The sequence below is a fragment of the Marmota marmota genome, unplaced genomic scaffold (assembly GCF_001458135.2).
Source record: "Marmota marmota marmota unplaced genomic scaffold, marMar, whole genome shotgun sequence".
Taxonomy (NCBI): Eukaryota; Metazoa; Chordata; class Mammalia; order Rodentia; family Sciuridae; genus Marmota; species Marmota marmota.
Genome location: NW_026000240.1, coordinates 3,301,426 through 3,326,819, shown reverse-complemented (window position 1 = coordinate 3,326,819; position 25,394 = coordinate 3,301,426). Strand labels below are relative to the sequence as shown.

The 25,394-nt window shown below is 35.5% G+C and overlaps 1 protein-coding gene across 11 annotated transcripts in view; it reads right to left on the bottom strand.

The window, feature by feature from the left end:
- Positions 1–9,975: 9,975 nt before the first annotated feature.
- Znf148 (zinc finger protein 148) overlaps positions 9,976–25,394 on the bottom strand; it is a 144,632-nt gene continuing 129,213 nt past the window's right edge. For all 11 annotated transcript variants that reach the window (XM_048793974.1, XM_048793967.1, XM_015486853.2 and 8 more), the window contains 2 exons: positions 17,032–17,150; positions 9,976–16,768 (listed from right to left, as the gene is read on the bottom strand). In XM_048793974.1, the coding sequence (XP_048649931.1) occupies positions 15,170–16,768; positions 17,032–17,150 (1,718 nt within the window). In that variant the 3' untranslated portion in view covers positions 9,976–15,169. The remainder of the gene's footprint in view (positions 16,769–17,031; positions 17,151–25,394) is intronic.

Sequence of the window (25,394 nt, the reverse complement as noted above, 5' to 3'; positions counted from 1 at the left end):
TTTTTTTTTTTTTTTTTTTTTTTTTTTTTTTTTTTTTTATTTGCTGTCACCTTCTGAAAAGCCTCCAAGCATCAGAGGAAATTTTAAGAATCCACATTCAATTCTATATTAGCTTGTATTAAAAGAGTAGAAAAAGGGCTAGGGATGTAGCTCAGTGGTAAAGCTATATCCCCATAAGCCTTGGTGAAAAAAATTGAAAAGGAAAATCACTCCTCTTCATAATCACCTACTTCCTACCACTTTTCATTTTCTAAATAAACGAGTTCCCTTCAAAGCTTACAAGCAACTTCTTAACATCAGAACAAATGTGTTTGTTTCTTTCCCCTGGTGTTAAAGCTAAGTAGAGAAATCTACTCCTGCCAGGCGCCACCTACACCCACCTGTAAATTCTGAAACTCAGGAGGCTGAGGCAGGAGGATGACAAGTTCAAGATAAGCCTAGGTAACCTAGGGAGACCTTGTCTCAAAATAAAAAAATAAAAAGCTGAGTAGTAGAGCAACCCTGTTTCAATCCCTAGCACTTCAAACAAAACAAAACAATAAAACCTACTCATTTTGCAAAGCAAGAAGCATATCCTGCTTAATGTCGATTTCCCGTATAACAATGACACTAACTTAAAAGAAATATTCTTGTGTTGAAAAACAGTATCTTGCATGTCCTTACAAGAGAACATTTCCATTTTTAAGATACTACCCTAGGGCTAGGGTTGTGGCTCAGCGGTAGAGCACTCACCTAGCAGGTGCAAGGCCCTGGGTTCCATCCTCAGTACCACATAAAAATAAATAAAATAAAGGTATTGTGTCCAACTACAACTAAAAAATAAATATTAAAAAAGACACTACCCTACATGAACTAATAGAAGGATGTTCATTACATCATTAATTTTTAAGAGCTGAAAAAAATAAGAACAATTAAAAATCCATCAATAGAAGACTGAATAAGTACATATGGTATAATCATATAAGGACAGCCAGCATTAGAGAATTAGGTAATTTTATTTGTACTAACATAAAGTTGTTCATGATAGGGCTGGGGACATTGCTCAGTTGGTAGAGTGTTTGCCTCACACACCACACAAGGCCCTGGGTTCAATCCCCAGCACCACTAAAAAAAATCATGATTTAACATTGAAAAAAAATAGCAAGTTACAGAATCATGTATATGGTGCATCATTTATGTACTTATATATGTATATAGTTTGCATTGAATATGCTAGCAGTTTTTATATCCAGGGAATGGGATTAAGAGAGTAAAGTAGGAGAGGAAACCATTCTTGTATAAAAATTCTGGGATTCTATTGAATTTTTTCCTACAATGAGCATGTTACTTTGGAATCTGGGCAAAAATAAGTAGACAACGTAGAGAAAATTGTATTTTTCAAAGTAGGCTGTACTAATATATCTAGCCCATATGCTTTTCTTTCAATATGAGGTTAAGATTCCTTCCAAAGGAGACAGGTCCATGTTCACGCTTATTGAGCCTGAGTGGACCTTTTAAAGTACCTCAACTGATATAGTAGAAATGGGAATTCATAAGCTGTCTCAACGGCAATAGGCTTCCTCACTATTGAGTACTTACTCTTCATTTAGCCACCATGTTGTAAGGAAGCCCAGGCCACATAAAAAGGCCAGATGTGGGTATTCCAATCAATAGCCAGTATAACCCATCAGATTTATGAGAGAAATATTCTTCAGATGAATCCAGCCCCCAGCTGAGGTCCTAGACATTGTAGATCAAGGACAAGCTATGCTTGCTGAACTCTGCCTGAATTCCTGATCCACACAAGCTATGGGAGAATAAATTATTATGGTTGCTTTAAGCCACTAAGTTTTTGGGTAATTTGTTATGCAGCAATAGAGAATGTAGAATACATCTGACCAAGGTAAAAATGTTTTGTCTTCTTTTAAAATATTCTTATTCGTTTCACTGCTTGAATTCACTGGTATTGCAGCCCAGTTACATAAAATAAAATAATAATTGTTATTAAACTTACTTTTTTTTTTTTCCTATTCAGTAACAACCCAAGCTCAAGTTAAAGGACACAACAGTGAGGCTGTTGTATGGATCTTACCCGGCTCAACTGCAGACGGATCCTCCTTCTTCTTCCTTCCAGTGGTTGGTACTGAGAATTGCCTTCTTAGAAGAATGAAGAATGGTGAAGAAATCATGTCTTAAAGTTGACTTCATTTTTTAGAAAGTGATCTCTGGGGAGGTACCAGAGCTTGGAGAGAGTCAAGAAGTATAGAAATGTGAAAGCAGGTTGGAAGCGTTAAATCATGATGTAGGTATGTATGTACACAAAAATATGTCTTTGCAGCCTAAACCTCAGAACCAGAGTCCCAGTGCCACAAGATGGGGATCAGGTGTGCATTTTACAATACCTGGATATACTTCAAAATCACCTATAGGTGGTTTTAGAAACCCACCCTCAGAGATTCCAATTTCTGTTTTAATTGGTCTGGGGTGAGGCTTAGGCATTAGCATTTTCTTTAAAGCCCTCCAACACTTCTAATATGAAGCCAAGATTGGGATTTCTAGCCCAATAGCTTTTTCCCCTTTCTAAAATACTTGAGAGATGGAAAGCACCTGCTAAGCTGTGGGGTCTTACTCTAGTTACAATTTTTAATGGCAAGAAGGAGTGTAAAATCTGTCCCTGAGAGTGCACAGGTAGTTTACCACATGATAAATATTTATTGGTCATTGTGCCGTATCTCCAAGGGGTACACCTACCTATTTAAAAATTACAGCAATCTGCACACACTCAGAAAGCTGAGCTGGCCCTGAAGGTGGAGCCAGTATTTGAACCTTGGTCTAGTTCCAGTACCAAGTTCTCCTCTACACAATGCAGCTTCTTCACTCCTAGGAAGGAATAAAACTGAAAAAGGTTATCTTCCTTCCTGGAGTTTGAAGTGTGCTTCAAGAACCCCAGACCTGGTAGGGAAGTCTGTCAGAAAGGCTGATGTGAATTCCTGGCAGCTGGAGTGATGCAAACCTGCAGCACAAGCCTCTTGCAAGGCTGAGGGCTCCTGAATCCCAGAAAAGTAGAGTTGGGACTCTAGGGAGAGCAGAGTGCTGCTCTGGCTCCTCTGGGTAGGGCTGAGTAGAGGAGGGGCCACTACTATCCTGCCATGGGTGTCCCCAGCTCCTGTAGAGCAGGTTTTTCCTCCAGGATCTAAGCTGTTTATTGATTCTTAGCATTTGTCCTGTGACAAGAGAAAGTCATTCACCCTGTATCAGCCACCTGGTACCTGTCACAGGCCAAGACCTGGCGGGAGCATGAGAAAACATTTGATGCAGGGTGAAAGCCTAAGAAGCAGAGTGCAGTTTGCTTTGTGAGGACAGTGGCAGCCTTACTGGACTGTGACAGCAGTATAATTAGCATTCACTGTTTACTTAAATATTGTGTACAGGAGCCACCGTGACAGTGCTTCAAAAGTGTAGGTGTGAGTAGTCAGGTCTGAATTTGAGTCCTGGTTCTCTTTCACTGTGTGACCTTGCCCAAGTTCTTTAATGTGTTCAAAGCTCAGTTTCCTTATTTGTCACGTGGAGTTAATGATAAGACCTGCCAGGCCTGCCTGGCAGAGTTGTTATATGGACATTCTAGAATTTTGCCGGGGATTGAAATCGAGATCAGTTGTTGTTTTCAGAGCCCATTATACTTCCTCCCATTCTGAAAATCACATGACCAGTTTTCTGGGCTGCCTGCTGTTACCCACACAGTCTCTAAAACTGCTTCTTCTATGGGATCTATAAGCCCTCTTGCACACTTGTATTGCCTGGGCCCTCTGTCAGCTCCACATCCACCGGAGCACTGTGGCCAACATGGAAAGCACAATGGGGAGCGAGAGTGTTCTGGATTGGCAGGGAAGACAGGTACCAATCAAATTCTTGCACTGATAAGCACAGCATCTCAGACAGATATCTATGCCAGGGAAACTATGTGGGCTGGTTGGAGACTCCAGTGATTGAAATTACCTAATCAAGAAAACCAGGGTATGCTTTTCTGAGGAAGTGACGTTAGAGCTGAAATCAAAGGATGGGTGGGTGGATGAGGTTTTAGTAGAGGGTAGAGAGAAAACAATGCATTTGTGGGGAAGGGGAATATCTAGAAGTACCAAGAGCTGAAAGCAGTTGGGCTGGCCCTCCCATGAGTTGACAATCTGATTGATCAGATCATAAAATATTTATTGAACCAAATCCAGCAGTGAGCAAGGCCATTTTTTATTCATTGGCCACACATGTGAACTTGTTCATTTATTTTCCTTCTTTCTTCCTTTGTTCCTATGCAACTGGGGTGGGAAAAGGACTGAAGTCTACTGGTTCATTGTTGGAGTCCTGGCCATTCTACTCTTTAGTCTAGTCTTACCTATTGAGATGCTCTGGTCAACCACAGGGTGCCAAGGGCAAGAAATGGCTCTAGAAGTCTTCAGTCCTGGTCACATCCTCTGCTTCTTTCTATGCTACGATTTGGGAACTCGTTTCCCACTAACCTTGGATTCTTGGGTGTCTCCTTTAGGAATTTTGGTTAGAAGCCTGTGGTACCTGTGGTTGAGGGCAGAATTCCAGCATCTCCACCAGATCCTGGCAGCATCCCGTCACTGAAAATCCACCATCATTTCTAATACCTTCAAACAGCACTCATAGTGCTTCCCAGGCCCTGTAACATTGTTCATTCACTTATTCACACATGCTTGTGTGTAAGGAAATGTGTTTAAAAAGTTTTACAAACTAATACAGGGTTCCCACAATCTTCTCCTGATGAACAATTAGTTTCGAATTTCCCCAAAACATTAATGCTAAAACAAAACAAAACAAAAAAACAGAAGCCCTTAGGTAAACCTAACTTGCACAAGAGGCAGGGCATCACATTCCATCAGTCAGTCATTTGTTTGGTATAGACCTGCAACACACATATATAGTTGTTCAGGAAGATGAAACCAGGAACAGGCAAAGAAGGGACAGAAATAGAAAATAAATGTAAGATTAAAAAAAAAGTAAAAGAGAAGACCCACCACCTCTACAAGGATAGGCTATGCCTTCCTTGTGGAGGTAAAGCTGGCTACCATATTCTAACTTCATTGTCTATAATTTTACTTTTGCCTTACGGTCCCGCAGATTCCTGTTCATGAGTGACTAATAGCTTGGGAGTGAGCAACTGGGAACTTCTATTACTTCAATATATTGCATTACTCTTATAGGATATTTCTACCTTGTTTCTAATGGGTTGTGATATACCTCAATGTTAAATATTCTTCAGAATGTTTCATACCCTTCCAGGTTTTTGATAATGGAATATTTGTTTGTGGGGGACAGAACTGGGGACTGAATCCAGGGCCTCACATATGCTAGGCAAGTGCTCTACCACTGAGCTATATTCACTGGCCTTTATATTTTTGAGACAGGGTCTAAGTTACCCAGGTTGGCTTAGAGCTTGCAATCCCCCTGCTTCAGCTTCCTGAGTAGCTGGAATTATAATCATGCACCAACACTCAGCTTTTTTTTTTTTCTTCTTCTTCCTTTTTCTTTGAACTGTTTGAATCTGTGTCCCTGAAGTTTAGGGCATGTACTTGATAAATACTCTGTACTCCATTTGTTAGCAAATGCAAATTATTCTTTCTTTTACAGAATTCCTATTACTTCCACATCACTACTTATTTTCTGCTGGTTAATTAAATCCAGACACATTGACTTTGTCCTATCTTCAGTCTTTTGAATGATAATACAGGTTGAATATTTGTTATCTGAAATGCTTGGGGTTCCAAGTATTTCAAAATTTTTAAAATATTCATAAATGCAATAAGGTATGTTGGGAATGGGACTCAAGTCTAAATATGAAATTAGTTTCATATATACCTCATACACATAGCCTGAAGTTAACTTTATACATTTTTAGTGTATCTGTCTATTGTCAGGAACCCTCACATGAGATCACGTGGAATTTTCCAGTTGTGGCAACATGTTAGCACTCAAAGTTTCTCATTTTGGAGCATTTTGGGTTTTGGATTACAAAAGGTCAGTTTAATATTTTCTGTAAGTCAGAAATGTAGTACTTGCTGTGCTTTATATTAAACGAGGTTTCCAACACTTGTCCAACTCTGCTCTTTTGCCTTGGTGATACTTAAACTCTAAACTAGAAAATGTTTACTGCTTTACAAGTTGTTAACTTTAAGACATTCACAGCAACCTGGATAGTTTATCATCCTCCTTCCCAGATGGAAAATATTGAGGTTCAGAAAGGGCAAGTGGCTTGAAAAGGGTTAGAGATGCTCAAGGCAGATCTTCAATTTGAAAGTCCCCTGCTCACTTCAATGCTCCTTATTTGCCCCTGTAGGCTGTAGATTACAATCCCCAGCCCTAACACAATAATTTTTAACGAGAGATAGCTCATGTTAAGCTGTCCCACGCCGCACTGGCCTTGCTGCCTGGGAGTTGGTTTCCTAAATGTTTTTTGCACACATATCACTAGACTCTGCATATTCTTCTCACCCTATGCTGAGTGCACAACTGCTCTCAAACCACGAGGGGTCCTCTTCCAGGGATGGTGTCTAGAGGCACTCAGAATGGTTTAGTGTTTGACATACTGTCAGGCTTCCCTACAATACAGCCTCTAACAAAACCAGGCTGTCTCAAACCCCTGGTAATAGAATTGTTTACCTTTATACAAAGAAATTTGGGGAAGCACCAAAATCTGTATGTGGTGTGTGCCCAGAGAGACTTTGAGGGGTTCGTGCTGTGAGATTGTTTAAAACCAAAAAACATGTCAGCAGGGCCTATGATGGTTCGGTGTGTGCTAAATGTGTCCTACAGGATCAAGCGTGCTTTCCTTATGGAGGAACAGAAAATAGTTGTTTTAAGTATTGAAGGCACAAGCATAGAGTCCAAAAGCTAAATTTAAAAAAAAGGAAAAAGTCAAAAGGCAAACAAAACAAATCAAACCAACCAAAACCCAAAAACATGAGAGCTCAATAAGATTCACACAACTGTCCTCACCCAGTAACCTTCTGTGAGGTCTAAATTTTATTTCCAATGCTGTGTCCTCTTCCTGCCATTTTATCTTGTGTTCTAGAAGGATTAAAAATGCTAGAGCACAAGTTGCACTGCCAAGTTGCATACGCAGTGGTGCTATAACTCCATAAACAAAGGAAAGCTACCCTATTGGAGGTTTAAACAATGGCCTAACCACCTTCCAGGAGATGGAGCACCATACATGTTGTCTGGGAGTACTGCACATTAGTATTGACTTAAGGGACTTAAAAATATCGACTGTGCTAGTATGGTGGTTAATTTCCCTACTTTCAGGAAAGCATCCTTCAGCACCAACCCCAACACCCCAGGGGAGAACAATGATCCTCTCTTTTCTCTCTCAGGCTTGAGAATCCCTATTGAGCACTAATTTCCCACTCCTGTGATAGGTGTTTCTTTGGAAACATATCTATTTCATTTCCATAGACTAAGCTTGAATCTAATTCACCAACTTCGTATTTTAAGTAGGAGGTAATTTCTGACAACATTCCCTATTTCCATTGTATTGGCCTGCTTCTATTTTCCATCTTCTGGAACCACCTTTTTAAAATTGTATTTCCTAGTAAACTATCCTGAAATACAAAACTGTATCTACCCATTTGTTGAGGAATGAGATGTATTCAGCACAGCACGCAACACATCTTCACAATGAATGTTTGCTTTAATAATCTCAAGTACAATACTGTAACCTGTAACTGATAGCACTATCAATGCCTTCCATATGCTCACAAATGCCTGCAGCCTCAACCATCTATTATTTGCATCTAGTACAATGCCTACTACTAAGTAGGTAATCAATGCTGAATAAATGCAGGGTCAAAGTTCTATGCCCCAGCAAGTAGGAATTCAAACCAATAGAAAACTCCATGATATTACGGGTAATGCACTTCTCTGGCTTCCTTTCCCACCTTGACAGGAGTATCATAGTTTTAGAAGCTTATTAAGAACTGGAGTAGTTAGAGAAAATAAAGGTCACAACTTTAAAACTTTACCTGCATAAATGGGTAAATACGCAAAGGTTCAAATGTTCTCTATTTTACAATTCAAGACCATTTTTAAATTTGAGTTTCCTGTTTGAAAAATGTCATTCTTATTTACAATATTACATTTCTCATCCCAGCTTTTACACATCTGCATGAGTGTATGGGTAAAAGGTTTTATTCTAAATGTCCTTTTCATTTGAAAAACTAAACTTATGAGAAACAGTTTAAATTTTAGTTCACTTAAAAATTCACCTCCATTCTTTATTCATCATACAGATGTAACTTATTCTAATATTTTATAAGATTCACCAAAGAGGGAAAGAACAGATATAACTCTGAGAAAATATTAAAACTCTATCCAAATATATAATTAGAAAACTGTTCATATTCTTTTTGTGTGATAACTTGTCAAGTAAGACTCAATGACAACACATTAATTCAAGTGACTTCAATTTTATTTTATTTTTCGTATAATCTTCAGGTGGGAGAAGTGTCATGTAGAGTATTCTTCCCACCCCTCACCCCACCAATTTGAATCATTCAAGAACTGGGATCTAAGAAATGCATTAGTAGACTATCAGTGGTATTATTATGTACAATTGGTTACAGCACCATGCTAATAAGCCGGGGTCATAGGACTCTCTGCAAGGGCCAATTAATTTACCTTTGTCCCATGGACCCAGGCTGCACTCCTGACTGCTGACAGCTTTCTTACAATGCATCCCACTGTCATGAGATAAGGTACTGGCAAAAGTGGTAGATAAATGAAAACAAATTATCTACACTAATCAAAGGGGAAAAAAATCCCATGTATGCTACTGATGGTGATTAATAGAATCTTATCTGTAAAGAAAAAAAAAACAAAACATATGCTGTTTGCTCTACATTAAACATTTCAAGTCTAAAATATTCAATGACAGTAACATTTGACTTTTGCACTTGACAACTAATAAATAAAACATTCCACAAAAAGCTACAGTAAAGACCCTGATAATTGTTATCCAATCTGTTAACTGTTAATTCCACACAGACATCCTTTTTTAATATTAACTATGTACCATGGTTTTTGCATATTTACCACTAGTTATTTGGTTCAAAAAACTGTGAAAAATCAGCTAGAAAATTAGACATAAAACTGTATTCTGTATTTTATTTTTCAAACAGCCAGTGTCCACATTTAAAATGCAGAATTTGAAATGTAAGTCTAATAATTCAATTTAAAATAAAGCAAAACAACTTCCTTTAGTATCACAATACATAAAATGTTATTATAAACTCCTTAAGTGGCAAGACTAACTATATGACAACAGTGTCAAAAGCTGTGAAACTCATTAAACCTCTTAATGAGTAAGTCAGTTTAAAGAACATTTCTACGTTCCATGACTACACATGAAACAAGCTTTCACTGTATTATAAAGACTCAGCAAATCATGGCAATCATATGGGGTCAACCAAGACTTTTTTTTTTTTTTTTAACAATGATGATAAAAATGTATTTAAACATAAAATCCTCCCAATTGTTTAAAAACAATTAAATATGGAGGACAAAATATATTTTAAAATATACTGACTGACTAAATTTCAATCATCAGGCTGCTGACTACTGATGTAAAAGTTTGTATTTAAAAATATCACAAATATCTTATTTAACAGTGAAAATTTCCATGTGGTAAGTTTCATCGCAAAGCGATTTTCACCTGAGTAGATTTGGAAATTTAGTGCTCATATTTTGGGGGGAGGATAAGGAAAGAGCCACTTTTTATCTGAGTTTGCAGTTGATTCCTCCACACTGATTTCCTAGGGGGCTGAAGAAACAATCTGCTGTGACTTTCCCAAGTCATACCATGCCCCCCCCTTCCCTCATAAATTTGCTCTGGCATTTCATGAATTCTCAATATCCATCAAATATTTCCACTTAATTACCCATTCAAGCTTGGCAACTAGATCCATTCAGTTCTACACAACAGCGTCTATATTATGTACATGTTTAATTATCAATAGGAAATAGAAAATAAAATTTTACAGTGATTGAGAAAAGGGTCAGAAAATTGGATAGGAAAAATAATACTGTATAATCAGAATAGCCTATTATCCTACCAGTTTCAATGACAGGGTTTTTCTTTTATTAGCTGATATACAAAGAAGGCGTAGGGAATCCCAGGAAAATAACACTATGTATCAGAAAATTCAAATGCTCCACCATCAGGATTTCCATCACACATTTAATTTCTTCTGTACAATTTTTATAAACTTGTTTTCTTTTCAAAATCATCAGATTTCCAGATTAAATTCAGCACTACACAGTATGCCCTTGAAGTAAAATGAGGTTACCTGCTTTATTTGGATACCAAGTTCCCTTCCAGACAGCATTAAAATAAAGACAAGTAAGACTACACAGATAAAATCCAGTATAATTCAAATCCAACAATGAAAAATTTCCCCCATATTGTTGCAAAATTCTTTCTACTGAAATGCTTTGCTACAATAATAAAAAGCATACATTACATATAAAAGATACCAGTGTACTAAAAAGTGACAGAAGTGGACTAGCAAATCCTTCAAAGCACATTATATAAATGACTAGCATTTAAAAACATTTCTCCTATAAAATGTAGGTCATATACATTTATAAATTGGCGGTTTTATTTCTAAAGCAGTGATGTGTGTGTTCAAATAGTTAGCTGTTCTGTACAGTATTATACTGACTCACTTCAAACTACAATAAGTTTGTCTTTCTTTGTATTGAAGTTGAATAAAGTCATCTGATTAGCTGAGAAATCAAGCTTGAAAAATAAGTATCTAAAAATCAAAGTAGAAAGTTTAGAATTATTGAAATGTAGCTATGAAATATGAAGAGAACTATCTATTTCACAATGGAGCTGAAGTCACCTCAAAACTTACGGGCTTGAATCTATATCAGAAACAAATATTAAAATCCAAAGCAAATCACAAAGTTAGGTAGCAGTACAGAAGCAGGGAAAAACAACAACAACGACAACAACAACAACACATCCCTTCCTTCAGTGTGATGGGCACTAAGTTTTGCGGTCTTCCTCCATCTTGCAGAAGAGTGGTAAGGCCATTCAATGCTTAGTGAAAGTGAGTACAGATGAAGCCAGATTTAGCCTGTCTCCTCTGCAACTTCAATTATGCTGTGTAAACAGTGTTACGTTCCAAAAGGAGGAACAATGGAATTTGCTTATAAAAACTGATTAAAGATAATCATCATTAAATGAAATAAGGATAATAATAACTCTGAAATGTTTTTAGAACTTTCCTGATGCTACTTGTAAAGTTAGCACTGCTATGTATTATTGCTTACATACAGTACAACATCATATGCCTTCTAACATAAAGCAGTACTGTGATTTGTTTGTACATATTTACAGATTCTTAAAAACAAGCTGTAAAAACATTACATACTTTCAGACAATACAAATTAGCACATTGGTACTCACTTCAAAACAAATGGAATGCATAACATTAATAAACATCATAAAGGAAGACTCACATGAAAGTCCTTGATTGTCAAGACACATTTATATATAAACTCTAACTGTGCAGAATTAAAGATTCAATCATAGGTACATCCTTACTTGATGAACCATATTTACAGCATGGTATTGCATAAAAAAATAAAATAATGTTTACAGGGTTTTACTTTTTTATCCATTTTGGATTAAAGAAAGCAACAAACATAACAAGAAATGTTTGTCTGCTTTAGTTTGTTTCCTACCAAAGTTTAAGTGAAAAAAAGGAAACATACGGTTTTTATTTGCAGAATATAGCAAAACAACTGGAAAATTATTTCCCTGAAATAAAGCAATTTGAAACGGAAAAGGTTTAAATTAAAATTGCAGACTCAAAAATTTCTCATTGATTATAATAGTGCTTCTTCAAGTAAATACATACTGTGAAAAAATGAGTTCTAGTTTAAAATGTTCTAAGATACGCAGTACTACAATAATGCCTACTTTTAAAGTTTCCCGGCTTTTATTTATTTATTCATTCATTTACTTATTTTAAACAGCCCTTTAAATACCCAAATTAATAAAGTGAAAGAAGTGGCAAAAGATCTAACCTCATAGCACTTTGCAAGTGTCTCGCATCTGTGGAAATGAAAGCCTGCCCTGAGCACAAGGCCTTTTCTGCCTCTCAAGAGAGAAAATGACCCAATTGCTGGCATCTTCAGCCAGAGCTAAGAAGATGGATTTCTACCTTACCAAGTAGCACATTTGCAATGTAGATCTAAAAAATTTAGGAGCCACCCAAATATTCTAAACCAAATGAAATATATGTGCAATAAAATTTTAAGTTAAAAAAGACACTTTTAGAAGATGTTGAAGATACTACTTTATCTAATATGATGTTTCCAATGCTCAAACATAAAAGTAGAACCTAAGAGAAAAAAAAAGCACACCTCGCTCACAGAGATCAAGGATTTAAGGGTGAAAGAGCATGTTTTTATAGAACAATTTGTTCACTGAGCGAAATGAGAAACATGAATTACAAAGGATATCTCATATCCTCCATGTTTCAAATCTAAAGCAGCACACAAGGCCACTTATTTTCTCTATTAATGCCCAGATAGAAATTAAACAATTTTCTGAACCAAAATGGGGAAACCCAACTGTCCAGATGTTTATCATAGGATGATAATACAAGGTAAGTCTGGTAGGCATTTAGAATTTCACAGTAAAACAGTGATGACTGTACTTAAATGGTAAGTCAATAAGTTATGCTGGCTAATTATCAGTTATCTGAAAAATGCTTATAACCTGGTAGAAAAGTCTGCCATTTTGTAGATTTAAAGAAATGTGTTGAAGACAGGAATGCAACACCTGAAAATCTGCTTGCATAACTACCATTTTAAAAGGCCTTCCTTCCTAAGCTTATCCAAACTGCTCAGCAATAGTCACATTCTTAAAACTGTGCTGGTGATGTTAAAACAAACAAAAAATTTTACACAGTACCAAGAACTGCATCAAGTTCCCAAAGGAACACATTTTTGATCAGGCTTAAAAAAATAAAAATCAACTCAGGAAATAAGTGCCTACTGTCATCAAAAGTACTATAAGAAAAATGCCTATAGGATGAGCACAGTTCCATTTTTAACATCTCACCTGAAATAATTCTTCTTGCAATTAAGTGATGCATAACACAACACACATCAATCTTAAGGTCAATAATGGCAGAACTTAAATATTTACTTCAAAGAAGTCTAAATTATTGAAAACTTTGGCAGCAAAGAAAGCTGTCAAATGGGAAAACTAGTATTTCAAACAAAGCTTAATAACCAAAGTGTAGAGGAAACCACATTAAACATAATTTATATTCCTTAACATAAAAACACCAATATATTCAAAATAAATGAATATAAGTGAAGAATGTTGGAGGGGATATTTCTTTGTTCCCTTTCTTTATGAGAACAGTCTTGGGATAACATTAAATAAGAGACAAAAATAATTTAAATGGATAACATATTCTATACTGAAACAAAGAATGTAGACCTACAGGACCAATATAAAAGTTAAAATGGAAATTAACAGCTTCTTCTTCCAAAGATATTAATTTTAGGTTACCACTGGTGCTATATATCAGTACGTGCATTGTGACAAAGATTGCGGAAATTTAAAATACAAAAACCAAAAAGTTGGAACAAATTAAAGAAGATGATAGCATCAATATGACTGTTACGCTCCAAAAATCAGACCTGTCCAATGTGTAACTTAAACCATCATTCTTCAGAAAAGTATATATATATAAAAGTACTATTATTGTACCATGCTGTATTATTTTAAGACAAAGTATTAAAAAAAAAAAAACATTCATGGTATAAGGATAAAGTCTGTAGTTTATTTAGATTTTGAAATGCAACAAAAAATTTCCGGTCACTCATCTAGCTGAAAAAGAAATTGTAGTTACTGGAGTTAGTAAACACTTTTGGTTTGTAAAACTGTAATGAGCAGTGTTCATTAAAAAGTAACTCAAGATAAAATAAGCAATTAAAAAGCCCATTTCTTGTTTCTCTGGACACTGTTTAATAATCCAAGAGTCTAGAAAGAGAAGGATTAAACCAAGTTTTACAGTTCCAAAGATAACCCAATTTCCTTTTATTGCCCAAAATTAAAATTGTCAATTATGAGATGATTATGACACAACCATATCAAACCTAAAACTCTAATTTTTTCACTTTTGAGAAATCAAATACCAAATAGATTCTAAGTGCTCTATGTTAACTGAAGTGTATATGTAAAGTAAAATACAATTAAGATTTAAAATGTGGAATATACATTTTGTGTAAGCATTATGTTCTTGGGAATGTAATCTACAGAATATTTTTTACTAAAACTTCAAAACCTTGATACTTGCACATGAAAAAAAATCATAAAAAAATATCTAGGTACAACTGTACAAAGAAACTGACACCAATATGCATACTTCCATAGAGAAGTGAATGCTTCAACAGTTGTGTATTTTGGTAAAAGTTTTGAAAGTATGCATATATTAAAAGTAATTAGGCTTTTAAATAGTGGAGTCTTACACTATCAGATTTTTATTACTTTTTTTCTTAAAAAAAAACACATGTCAATATAATGCAAAATGAAAATCAAGGGTATATGGCATATCATTCTTTTTGAAAGGTGGTTTTCTTCTTTTTTCCCCCTATAGGACAAACTAATGTATTTAAGCCATAATCTCTTGACATTTAAACTTTAAGTTCACTCTGTCTGTAAAGTATACTCAGATTCCCTGCTGAAGTGCAATGACTATGCTGAAAAACTTAGAAACAGTATAAGTAAATTTCACACAATTACTAATCTCCTAAGAATGTACAATGTTATCAGTTAGGAAACAATTGTGCGAAAGTCTTTTTTTTTTTTCCTTTTTAACTTGGTGTAGGTGGAATAGCAAGTTTCTGATCTAAAACAAGTATATGCATTGCTTCTATAAAGGTGACAACATGTAAGGCAGTTCAAAGAATGCTGACTAACCAAACAAAACGTAGTTATGGGATTATCTTGCTATTCATATCAGCTTAACTTGTTATAACGCATTGCTCTTAAATCTGTACAGCACTCCATTTTACACAGAGTAACCCCACTCTTGATTAATCTGTTCTAAAGTGCCAATATTATTTACATTTTTTTTTTTTTTTTTTTTTAGCCAAAAGTCTGGCCAGTTGTGGCATCTGGTGAAGATGTCATCCCAGCTCTGTTATCATTTACATTCACCAAGGGAAATTCTGAAAATTCAGCACTTGTCCCTGGTCCCCGAAGGTTCACCTGTCCATTGGCAGTGCTAAATTGAGTAGCTATTCCAGCTCTGGATCCATGATATGGAGCACGGAAAGGCTGTTCAAAGGAGCTCATTTGGTAAGCTTGGTGGACAGGCTGAGCCTCAGCTTTCTTCTGAGAAGTCACTTGATCCAAAAAGTCCTGTGTTGATGTGGCAGAAGCATGGTTTGTCTCATCACCTGAAAAGGGAAATGAGTGCTGTGAATCACCAACTATTAGTCCAAAGTGGGACTTATCTGGAGTTGTTCTTAGTGGAGAATTCATTCCTGATCGAAAGCTATTGATGGGCATGGCTGCATAGACTTGCTTGTCTATGGAAGAGAATGCTGGCTGATTTGGAAGGGTCTGGTTATCAGTCACAAAGTTAAGGCTCGGGCTATTCAAATAGGCATCATTTTGGCTAGTTCTGTCCAAAGCCTGCTGCAGAAACTTTGAGTATTCCTGCAACATGTTGGCTTTATCTGATGAGGATGCTTGGGAGCTTGATCCAACATTCTCTGACTGGGTGACTTCCGGTACTTCTGATGAATTTATTGATATGCTAGAAGTCACTTCAGTGTCTGCAACACTGAAGGAAATCTCATGCTGTCCATTAGCTTTATGGGAATAATGATCCAACAAAGTCTGCAGTACCTCATCGGGAATAACATTTTTGTCATGATTACTCTTAATCTCCACATTCAGTGCTTGTGAATCTAATATGGATGCTGTGGTACTTTCATCAATGACACTTGCCACAGCTGCTTGTGTTACAGAAGGCTGCGACGCTATGGTACCCACATTCAGTGCATACTCCCTGCTGTTGTTACTTGCTGCTTGAAGATACCGCTTTTTCTTCAAAAATTGCATGGCATCATCATAATTAGTACTACTATGCACAGGTTTACTGGGTCCCTCTTGCAAGTTATCAACCTGATCAATGTCAGTATTGCCTTCTGAGTCCAGTAAAGCTTGTTTATCCACAAGTTCAAATGCATACTTTGAAACTTTGCTCTCTTCATATGTAGATAAAGGTGAAATTGTTTGATTTTGCTCCAGTGGCTGTTTCAGACTTCTCTTACTATTAATTTTTTTGAGAACCAACTTTGGTGGGTGTATTTCTCCTGATGCATCTTCTAAATGAGATCCCCCAACTGAAGAATGTGGCATTTCAACTGCATACTCTGCCACCATATACTCATCTTTAACTTTAGTACTTGAAGAATAAAGAGGCAAGTAATCATTTTTGTCTTTCTTCAGGTCAGATTTATCCAAAGAACTCTCTTTGTCCATACCAGATGATTTCTTCTCAGTTTTCTGCCTTTTCTTTTTTGGCAGTGAATTATCTTTTGGTGATGTGGAAAAGCCAGAATCTTCTTCAGATGTCAGAAGGCCACCTTTGATGGCACATCTGTTTAGTTTTTTGTCATGATTTTCATGGCACATACGTTTATGTTTCAATACACGATCTGTTCTGGAAAAATACTGTTGAATTCAGAGGTTGGAAGTGGGTTTTTTGTTGTTGTATTTGTGTTTTTGGTCAAACAAAGAAGAGAAAAAAGAAAACAATTAGTATAAGCATAATATAAGCAATTCCAAACAAATTAACAGAGCCAATTTTCTATTATAAATCTTATCAATAAGAATTTAGAAGTTCCTCAAATAGTCTTAGTAGTAAACAGCATTTTCTAATTTCTTAGATTTTATAACTTAATAAGGATAGAACAATTGCAAACTATCTATCTTACCTGTAAACAGTATTCACACTGGTAAGGTTTTTCTCCACTGTGAGTTCTCTTATGCCTTTCCATATGGTATTTTTGTATGAATCTCATACCACATTCATCACAGCGAAATGGTTTTTCACCTAGTACATGATAGAAAGTTTAAAACAAAACAAATATTGTAAAATAATGAATTACTTTGCAATAAGAAACTCTAAATATCCTTTGATAGTTATGATAATTCACTCTTTTCAAATGATAAAAAGTGCTCCCTATTCTAAAAGCTGAAAGCAGGGATACTCAATTTTCCTCCCTTCTGTTATGTGTGCATAGAACATAATCTCTAGAATGACCTGGAGAACAAGAAATTTATAGCAATATGGACATTCTTTCAGCAGAGTAGTTGATAATTTCTTATCTTTCTTTTTAATCATTTAAAATAATATATTAGAACTTTAAAAAATGTTATTCATGCAGAGTCTAATATCATTCTTAGGTACAGCTTCTTAATTCTTAATCTATTTTAGAAACATTTGTGGTTAAATGAAAATATAAACCCTGGGAAAATACTCTTTAAAATCTAATGTAAGGGCTGTGGCTGTGGCTGTGGCTCAGTGGTAGAGTGCTTGCCTAGTATGTGTGAGTGAGGCACTGGGTTTGATTCTCAGCATCGCGTATAAATAAATAAAATAAAATCTATTGACAACTATAAAAAAATTTAAAAAACATTAAGACATAAAACAAGCTTAGAGACCAAATTTCAAAAGTAAGGTTTGTTTTTTATTTTTTTAAATATTTATTTAGTTGTAGATGAACATACAGCATCTTTATTTATTTTTATGTGGTGCTGAGGATGGAACCCAGTGCCTCACACATGCGAAGCAAGCACTTTACCACTGAGCTACGGCCTCAGCCCCAAAAGTAAGGTCTGTTTATACTGATTCTTTTTGGCGGGAAGGTAGGTACTGGGGATTGAACCCAGAGGTGCTTTACCACTGAGCTACATTCCCCAACTTTTTTTTACTTTTTATATTTTTAAAATATTGAGACAGGATTTCACTATTTTCACTATATTGAGGTAGGACTTGAACTGAACTTGAGATAGTGATTGTCCTGCTTTAGCCTCCAAGTCACTGGGATTATAGGCATGTGCCACCATGCCTGGCTATATTTATTCTTTTTCTCAACTAAAACCAGCATTTCTTGTCATCTGGGGATGAATTATAAATTGAGTACTGTTAATTATACATACAACTGCTCTACCCCCATCCCTTAATTCCTTAAGAACTTTTAAGCTATAAGATACCATTACTATGGAGTTCTATAGTTTTTACTGATAAAAATTTTAAAAAAACGCTATAATGTTTGTTCTTTTTAGTTATACGTGACAGTAGAATGTATTTTGACATATTATACACACATGAAGCATAACTTTCCATTCTTGTGGTTGTACATGATGTAGAGGAATTACACTGGTCATGTATTCACATATGAACATATAGGAAAATTATGTCCAATGCATTCTACTATCTTTCCTATTCCCATCTCTTCTCCCTTCCCTTCATTATAAATAGTTTTTGCTGATAAAACTGAAGTCTAATAAATAAACAATAAGTTACCTTGTATAATACTTGTTCGGGAAACTGCTGTTTCTACCTATCATATGCTTAATAAAATTTGACTGAATACTGCTCCTTTACCCACAGCCCTGCTGTGGGACATTAAAAATATCAGACATGCTACTTGTTTTCCAAGAGTTTATAGAATAATTGGAAAAAACACGATACACATATTATAAAATGACAACACATAAAACTATATCAAGCTCTGGTTTACTTTTACAACTTTTACATTACCCTGTTTCCCTTCTTAACTTTGTCCTTCAGTCAAAATATCTACCATCTCACACTTCCTACTTTCTTTCTTTTTTTTTATTGGTTGTTCAAAACATTACAAAGCTCTTGATATATCATATTTCATACGTTTGATTCAAGTGGGTTATGAACTCCCATTTTTACAGATTGCAGAATCACATCGGTTACACATCCACTTTTTTACATATTGCCATACTAGTGACTGTTGTATTNTGTTTAATGTTAATCTTTTTCTCATGCTCTTCCTCCCTGCTCTGTTTTTAGTTGCTCTCTTTATATCAAAGAAGACATTTGGCATTTGTTTTTTAGGGATTGGCTAGCTTCACTTAGCATAATCTGCTCTAATGCCATCCATTTCCCTGCAAATTCCATGATTTTGTCATTTTTTAGTGCTGAGTAATACTCCATTGTGTATAAATGCCACATTTTTTAATCCATTCATCTATTGAAGGGCATCTAAATTGGTTCTACAGTCTAGCTATTGTGAATTGTCACACTTCCTACTTTCACCTTGATCCATGCTGCTCCTTCAGTCAGGAATGCCCACTAAGTGTTCAGACATCACCCTCCCAATGAGACCAAATCAATCTCCTATGGGATACTTTGCTCCTTCTTCCTGAATTTCCACAGAACTCCATTAAAACAACTCCTACGGCACTTATTACTTACAACTCAATAATTATTTCATACATTTCTATTTTTTACCATATTATGCTTCCTTAGACTTAAATTATATTTAGGTAGCTCAAAATACCTTCTGTTATCTTTAGGTGCCAAACAAATGATTACTACAGTGAATTACCAGTGAGAAAAATGTTATTATGAGTTGTTATGATTTGGAAAAGCTTTTTGGAAATGTTAGGAATCTAAGTGAAATAGCACCTGAAGTTAAAATTCCACAGAAAGAAAATTTCTGGAAGAATAACAGAGCTGCTAACTGTTTTTAGATACTGTTTGATGTCCAGGAGAAATGGTGCCTAAGAATAGAATTTAATTCGGCAACAAGTAAATTATATAACCTGGTAAGTCCCAAGTTTTCAATTCTATGCCTATTTCAACAAAATCAACACAGGTGCATTAAAATAGGTTGTAATTCATAATCTGAGTTTGTATGTTGTCTGTTAATTAACATAATTTTATAATTATTATTGTTATTATGGAATTACATATTACATACTATATTTAAGGTTTTATATGTGTTTCTTTTTTAAAATTTTTATTAGTCATTGAATGACCTTTATTTATTTAATTGCTTATATGTGGTGCTGAGAATCGAACCAAGTGCCTCATGCATGCTAGGCAAGCATTCTACCACTGAGCCACAACTCCAGCCTCTATATGTATTTCTTATCTGGGACAATGGGACAAAATAGTTGAAACTTACAAGGTTGTAACTTCTGTAACTGCTACAGAGTTACCAAATTTTAGGGAAAAAGAGACTTTCCAGTGGCTTTCAAATTGTGCTCTTGCAGGTTCCATAGAGGCTCCCATGCACTGCTGCTGATATGGCAAAAGGTTCAATGCTTATTAAGCAAATTCAGTTGCAGAGTAGCTCACTTTGATATACTGGGACTCCAAGGAAACATTCCAAGGGTCCAGAGGTTAGAGGTTAGAAAGCTTTACCAATTAATCTAGACTAATTCACATTAAAGAAATACTGAAGCCCAGAAAAGTTAAGGAACTTGCACACCAAATAATTAATACAGTAGAAGTCTGGAGAGGAGAATACTTATTCAGGAAGTTTGGAAGAAATGGAATGAGAAATGAGATGAGAAATAATAAAGTAATCCATTCAAGAATACATTGTTAAAGAAAAGGAGACAAAGCTGAAGGCAAAGGAATCAGTGTAGAAGAAAAACTGAACTAAAATTGAATTATTACAGTGAATAATCAAAGGAATAAGATTCCAAAGAACCAAGAAGGAACAGATAATGTTGGAAAGAAGTAAGAAAAGGTGCACATTTTAAAATACAGAATGTAGATGATAGAGATCATTAGGTTAGAACTTAAATCATTTATCAAAAGCAAGAAAGGATACAAGAGAAAATGAGTATGTTGATTAAAATTCAATTAAATCTGCCTAATATTTGTAGACTAGAAGACAACATTGTTAAGATGGTAACATTCCTCAAACTGAGCAGAAGATTCAAAGTAGAAATTCACAACCTTATACTAAAACTCACATCCAAAAACAATTTTTAAAAACCACATAATCAAGGTAATGTGCTAATGGCTTAAGGACAGATATGTATTAAGAAATGGAACTGAGTGGGCTCGGGTGTGGCTTAGCGGTAGAGCACTAGCATATATGAAGTCCTGGTTCAATCCCTAGCACAACAAAAGCAACAAACAAACAAATACAAAAGAAATGGAGTTTAGAGTCTGGAGGAAAACCTTTACATTTATGGTCAAGTGGTTTTCTAAAAAGGTGCCAAGGCGAGGGCTGGGGTTGTAGCTCATTGGTAGAGCATTTAACTAGCTCATGTGAGACCCTGGGTTCGATCCTCAGCACCACAACTTAAAAAAAAAAAAAAAAAAAAGAGGTGCCAAGGCAGGCTGGGGTTGTGGCTCNCCAAGGCAGGCTGGGGTTGTGGCTCAGTGGTAGAGAAAGAGGTGCCAAGGCAGGCTGGGGTTGTGGCTCAGTGGTAGAGCACTTGCGTAGCATGTGTGAGTTCAATTCTCAGCACCACATATAAATAAATTAATAAATAAAGGTCCATCAACAATTTAAAAAATATTTTTTAAAAAGGTGCCAAGGCAATTCAATGGAGAAAGAATAGTGTTTTCAACAAATATGCTTGGACAACTTAATACTCACATGCAAAAGAACGAAGAAGATGCCTCCTACCTCACATCATAAATAAAAATACCTCAAAATGTATCATAGGCCTTAATGTTAGGACCAAAACTATTAAAACAACAGAATAAAACACAGGAATAATCTTCATGACCTTGGCTAGGCAATGGTTTTTCAGGTATGATACCAAAACACAATAACCAAACAAAAAAATAAATGAACTTCATCAAAGTTAAAACTTGTGCTTCAAAGGACACTATCCTTACCTCGCCCTGCAAAAAATGTTTGCTATTGTGGGAAACTATGGCAATTCCTCAAAGACCTATCACATGACACAAAAATTCTATTCCTAAGTATATTTTCAAAAGAATTAAAAACAGGAACTCAAACAGATACCTGTATACCAAAATATATCACAGCATTATTCAAAACAGATGAAAGGTGAAGCAAGCCACTGTCGATCAACTTAAATAGGGAGAAAAATGTGATGGGTACAAACAATGGAACAGTATTCAGTTGTAAAAATGAAATCCTGACACATACTACCTACAAACATGGGATAAACCTTGAAGATATTTTGCAAAGAGAAAGAAGTCAGATACGAAAAGGATAAACAGGGACCGAGTCTACTTATATGACGGATATAGAATAGGCAAATTCAGAAACACTGAAAATAGACCAGTGGCACAGGAACCAGGAGAGGCATCGAGGGGATGTTACTGTTTAATGGTTGTAAAGTTTCTGAAGGCTGGATTTTTTGTTTGTTTGTTGTTGTTGTTGTTGTTGTTTTTGTCACTTTCTGAGATGGAGTCTTGTTATGCTGCCCAGGCTGGCTTCATATTTACAATCCTCCTGACTCAGTCTGGGGAATAGATGGACTCACAGGCATACAACAAGGGCCTGGGCTTGATTACAGAGGTTGTTTGTTTACATAACCTTATAAATTTGCTTAATGCTATTACATTGTATAGTTTAAAATGATTCAAATAATAAAATTCCATGCAATCATTTTTTTAAAAGTGAAAAGACAACTCAGAATGGGACAATTTATGAATCATATATTTGATAAGGAATATAATTGAGAATATAAAACAGCTCTTTGTATAAGAAAAGATGTAAAAATGACCAATTAGCATATAAAAAGATGCTCAACATCATAATTATTTAGTAAAATATAAATCAAAACCACAATGGTTTCAAACCTACTAGGGATGGCTAAAATAGTAACAAGTATTAGCACTGGGTTGTAGATGGCTGTTATGATTATGAAATAGTATGATTACTGTGGAAAACAGTTTTGCAAGCCATCAAAATGTTATAGCTGGGCTGGGGATGTGGCTCAAGTGGTAGCGCGCTCGACTGGCATGCGTGCGGCCCGGGTTCGATCCTCAGCACCACAAACAAAACAAAGATGTTGTATCCGCCGATAACTAAAAAATAAATATTAAAATTCTCTCTCTCTCTCTCTCTCTCTCTCTCTCTCTCTCTCTCTCTCTCTCTCCCCTCTCTCACTCTCTCTTTAAAAAAAAAAAAAAATGTTATAGCTACCATATGACCCAGCGATTCTATTCCTAGGCTTATAACCAAGAGAACTAAATACTTAAGCCCTCATAAGCATTGTACACAAGTATTAATTAAAATACAGCATTATTTACAATAGCCAAAAAGTAGAAACAGTCCAAATATCCACCAGTTGGATCCATGTGTGCATTATTCAGCTGAAAAAAAAGGAATAAGATACATGCTACAACATGTCCAGAATGAGCAGATCATACTGACAGAAAGCAAATTAATGGTTGCCTTGAGCTGAGAGGAAGTGGGCAATAAAGGTGAATGCTAATAGGTATGGGTTTTCTTTTGGGGGTGATGAGTGTTCTAAAAATTAGATAGTGATAGTACAACTCTGTAAGATACTAAAAACTGCTGAACTGCATACTTTAAATAGATGGGTTTTTCTGATACTGTGAATTTTATCTCAATAAAGTTATGATTTTAAGGGGCTGGGGTTGTGGCTCAGCAGTAAAGCACGTGCAGGACCCTGAGTTTGATCCTCAGCACCACATAAAAATAAATAAGTTAAATAAAGGCATTGTGTCCAACTACAACTAAAAAATAAATATTAAAAAAAAAAGATTATGATTTTAAAAATACAGTATAAGGGCTGGGGCTGTAGCTCAGTGGTCAAGTGCTTGCCTAGCATGTGTGAAGCACTGGGTTCAAGCCTCAGCACACATAAAATACAGGTATTGTGTCCATCTACAACCAAAAATATTTTTTTTTAAATATTGCATAAGCACACAATTGGTACCACCCAAAGTATATAAATTAGAAATTCTTTCTTTTTTTATATTTGGATGATAAACTCCTAGAAACAATTCTTGATCAAATAATAAATATATTTATAATTCTGAAATATATTATCAAATATATTATCAAATTGTTCTCCCTCCACAGGAGACATTATCAATCTATATCCTCTATCAGCAAAACTATTTCCCTATAACATCACCATATACTACTATGTTGTCCAACTTTTTGATAACTATATACCTAACCTGAAAACATGATCTCAGCTTGAGGTCAAACCATCTTATATCTTATTCAGTTTCTATGAACTATTCACTCATACCTTCATCCAATTTTGTGGTAGGCTGTCAGTCTTTTTCTTGAAGACTTGTAAAGGTTTTATTAAGGAGGGTGATCTTTTGTTTTTGAGTTCTAGGTTTTTTCTAGCCTTTCTATACCCCCTTGAATGGTGGAGATGAAATAAAAATTGTTAAATTTTTACACAGCTGAATGTGTCAATCTTCTCCTTGATGGATATTGGATTCTCAGTATTATTTAGAAAGGACTTCCTTACTCCTATCCACATTTTTACATATGTACTTACAGCTGCTTCTGCTGCTTTTTTTTTTTTTTTTTTTTTTAACATTTCATCTGATATATGGAAGTCATCTTGAGGCAGAATGGGAGGTTTGAATGGTTTCTAGATGGCAATCCAGTTTTTCCAGGACTACTGATTGAAAAGTTCAGGTTTTCTTTTCCCATTTTTCTTTCCCTCTCTTATCTACTTTCTCTGGCACTGTATGAAAAAGTAGTAGTGATAATGGATTCTGTATCTTGTCCCTGGCTTGGGTACTTTGAATGTTTCTTACTTTTGAATGCAAATGAAAGTAAAATAACTGTTGCCTATTTGCCTTAAGAAAAATAAAAACATCTAAATTTCTTTTGGAAGAAAATCCTTTTTTATTTTTCCTTTTGGGGGTCTAAGTGCTTCCACTGAAAAATGAAGACAATCTATATAGTAATTTTAAGATTAACAGGAAAAACCTTGAAGAGTAGCAAAAGGGCTGGGGTTGTTGCTCAGTTGCCTAGCGTGTGTGAAGCACTGGGTTCGATCCTCAGCACCACACAAAAATAAATTAAAAAAAAAAAGTAGCAAGAAATATATTTTTTTTAAGCATTCAGGAAAGTAATAACATGGTGAGAAAAACATCCCAACGTGTCCCACAAATGGTAATTTTCTAATACTCAAAGGCCGTAGAGTTTCTCTTCTAATGATTATCCACTAAATCCCCCACTGTGCTGTTTTTCCCTGGTAACTTTGACACTGCATATAAACAGTTTTCTATGGGTGAAAAATTCTTTCTATAACAGATGGGTAACTGCTATGATTTCAATATGGTTTGAGTGAATCCCCCAAGGGTTCACCATGG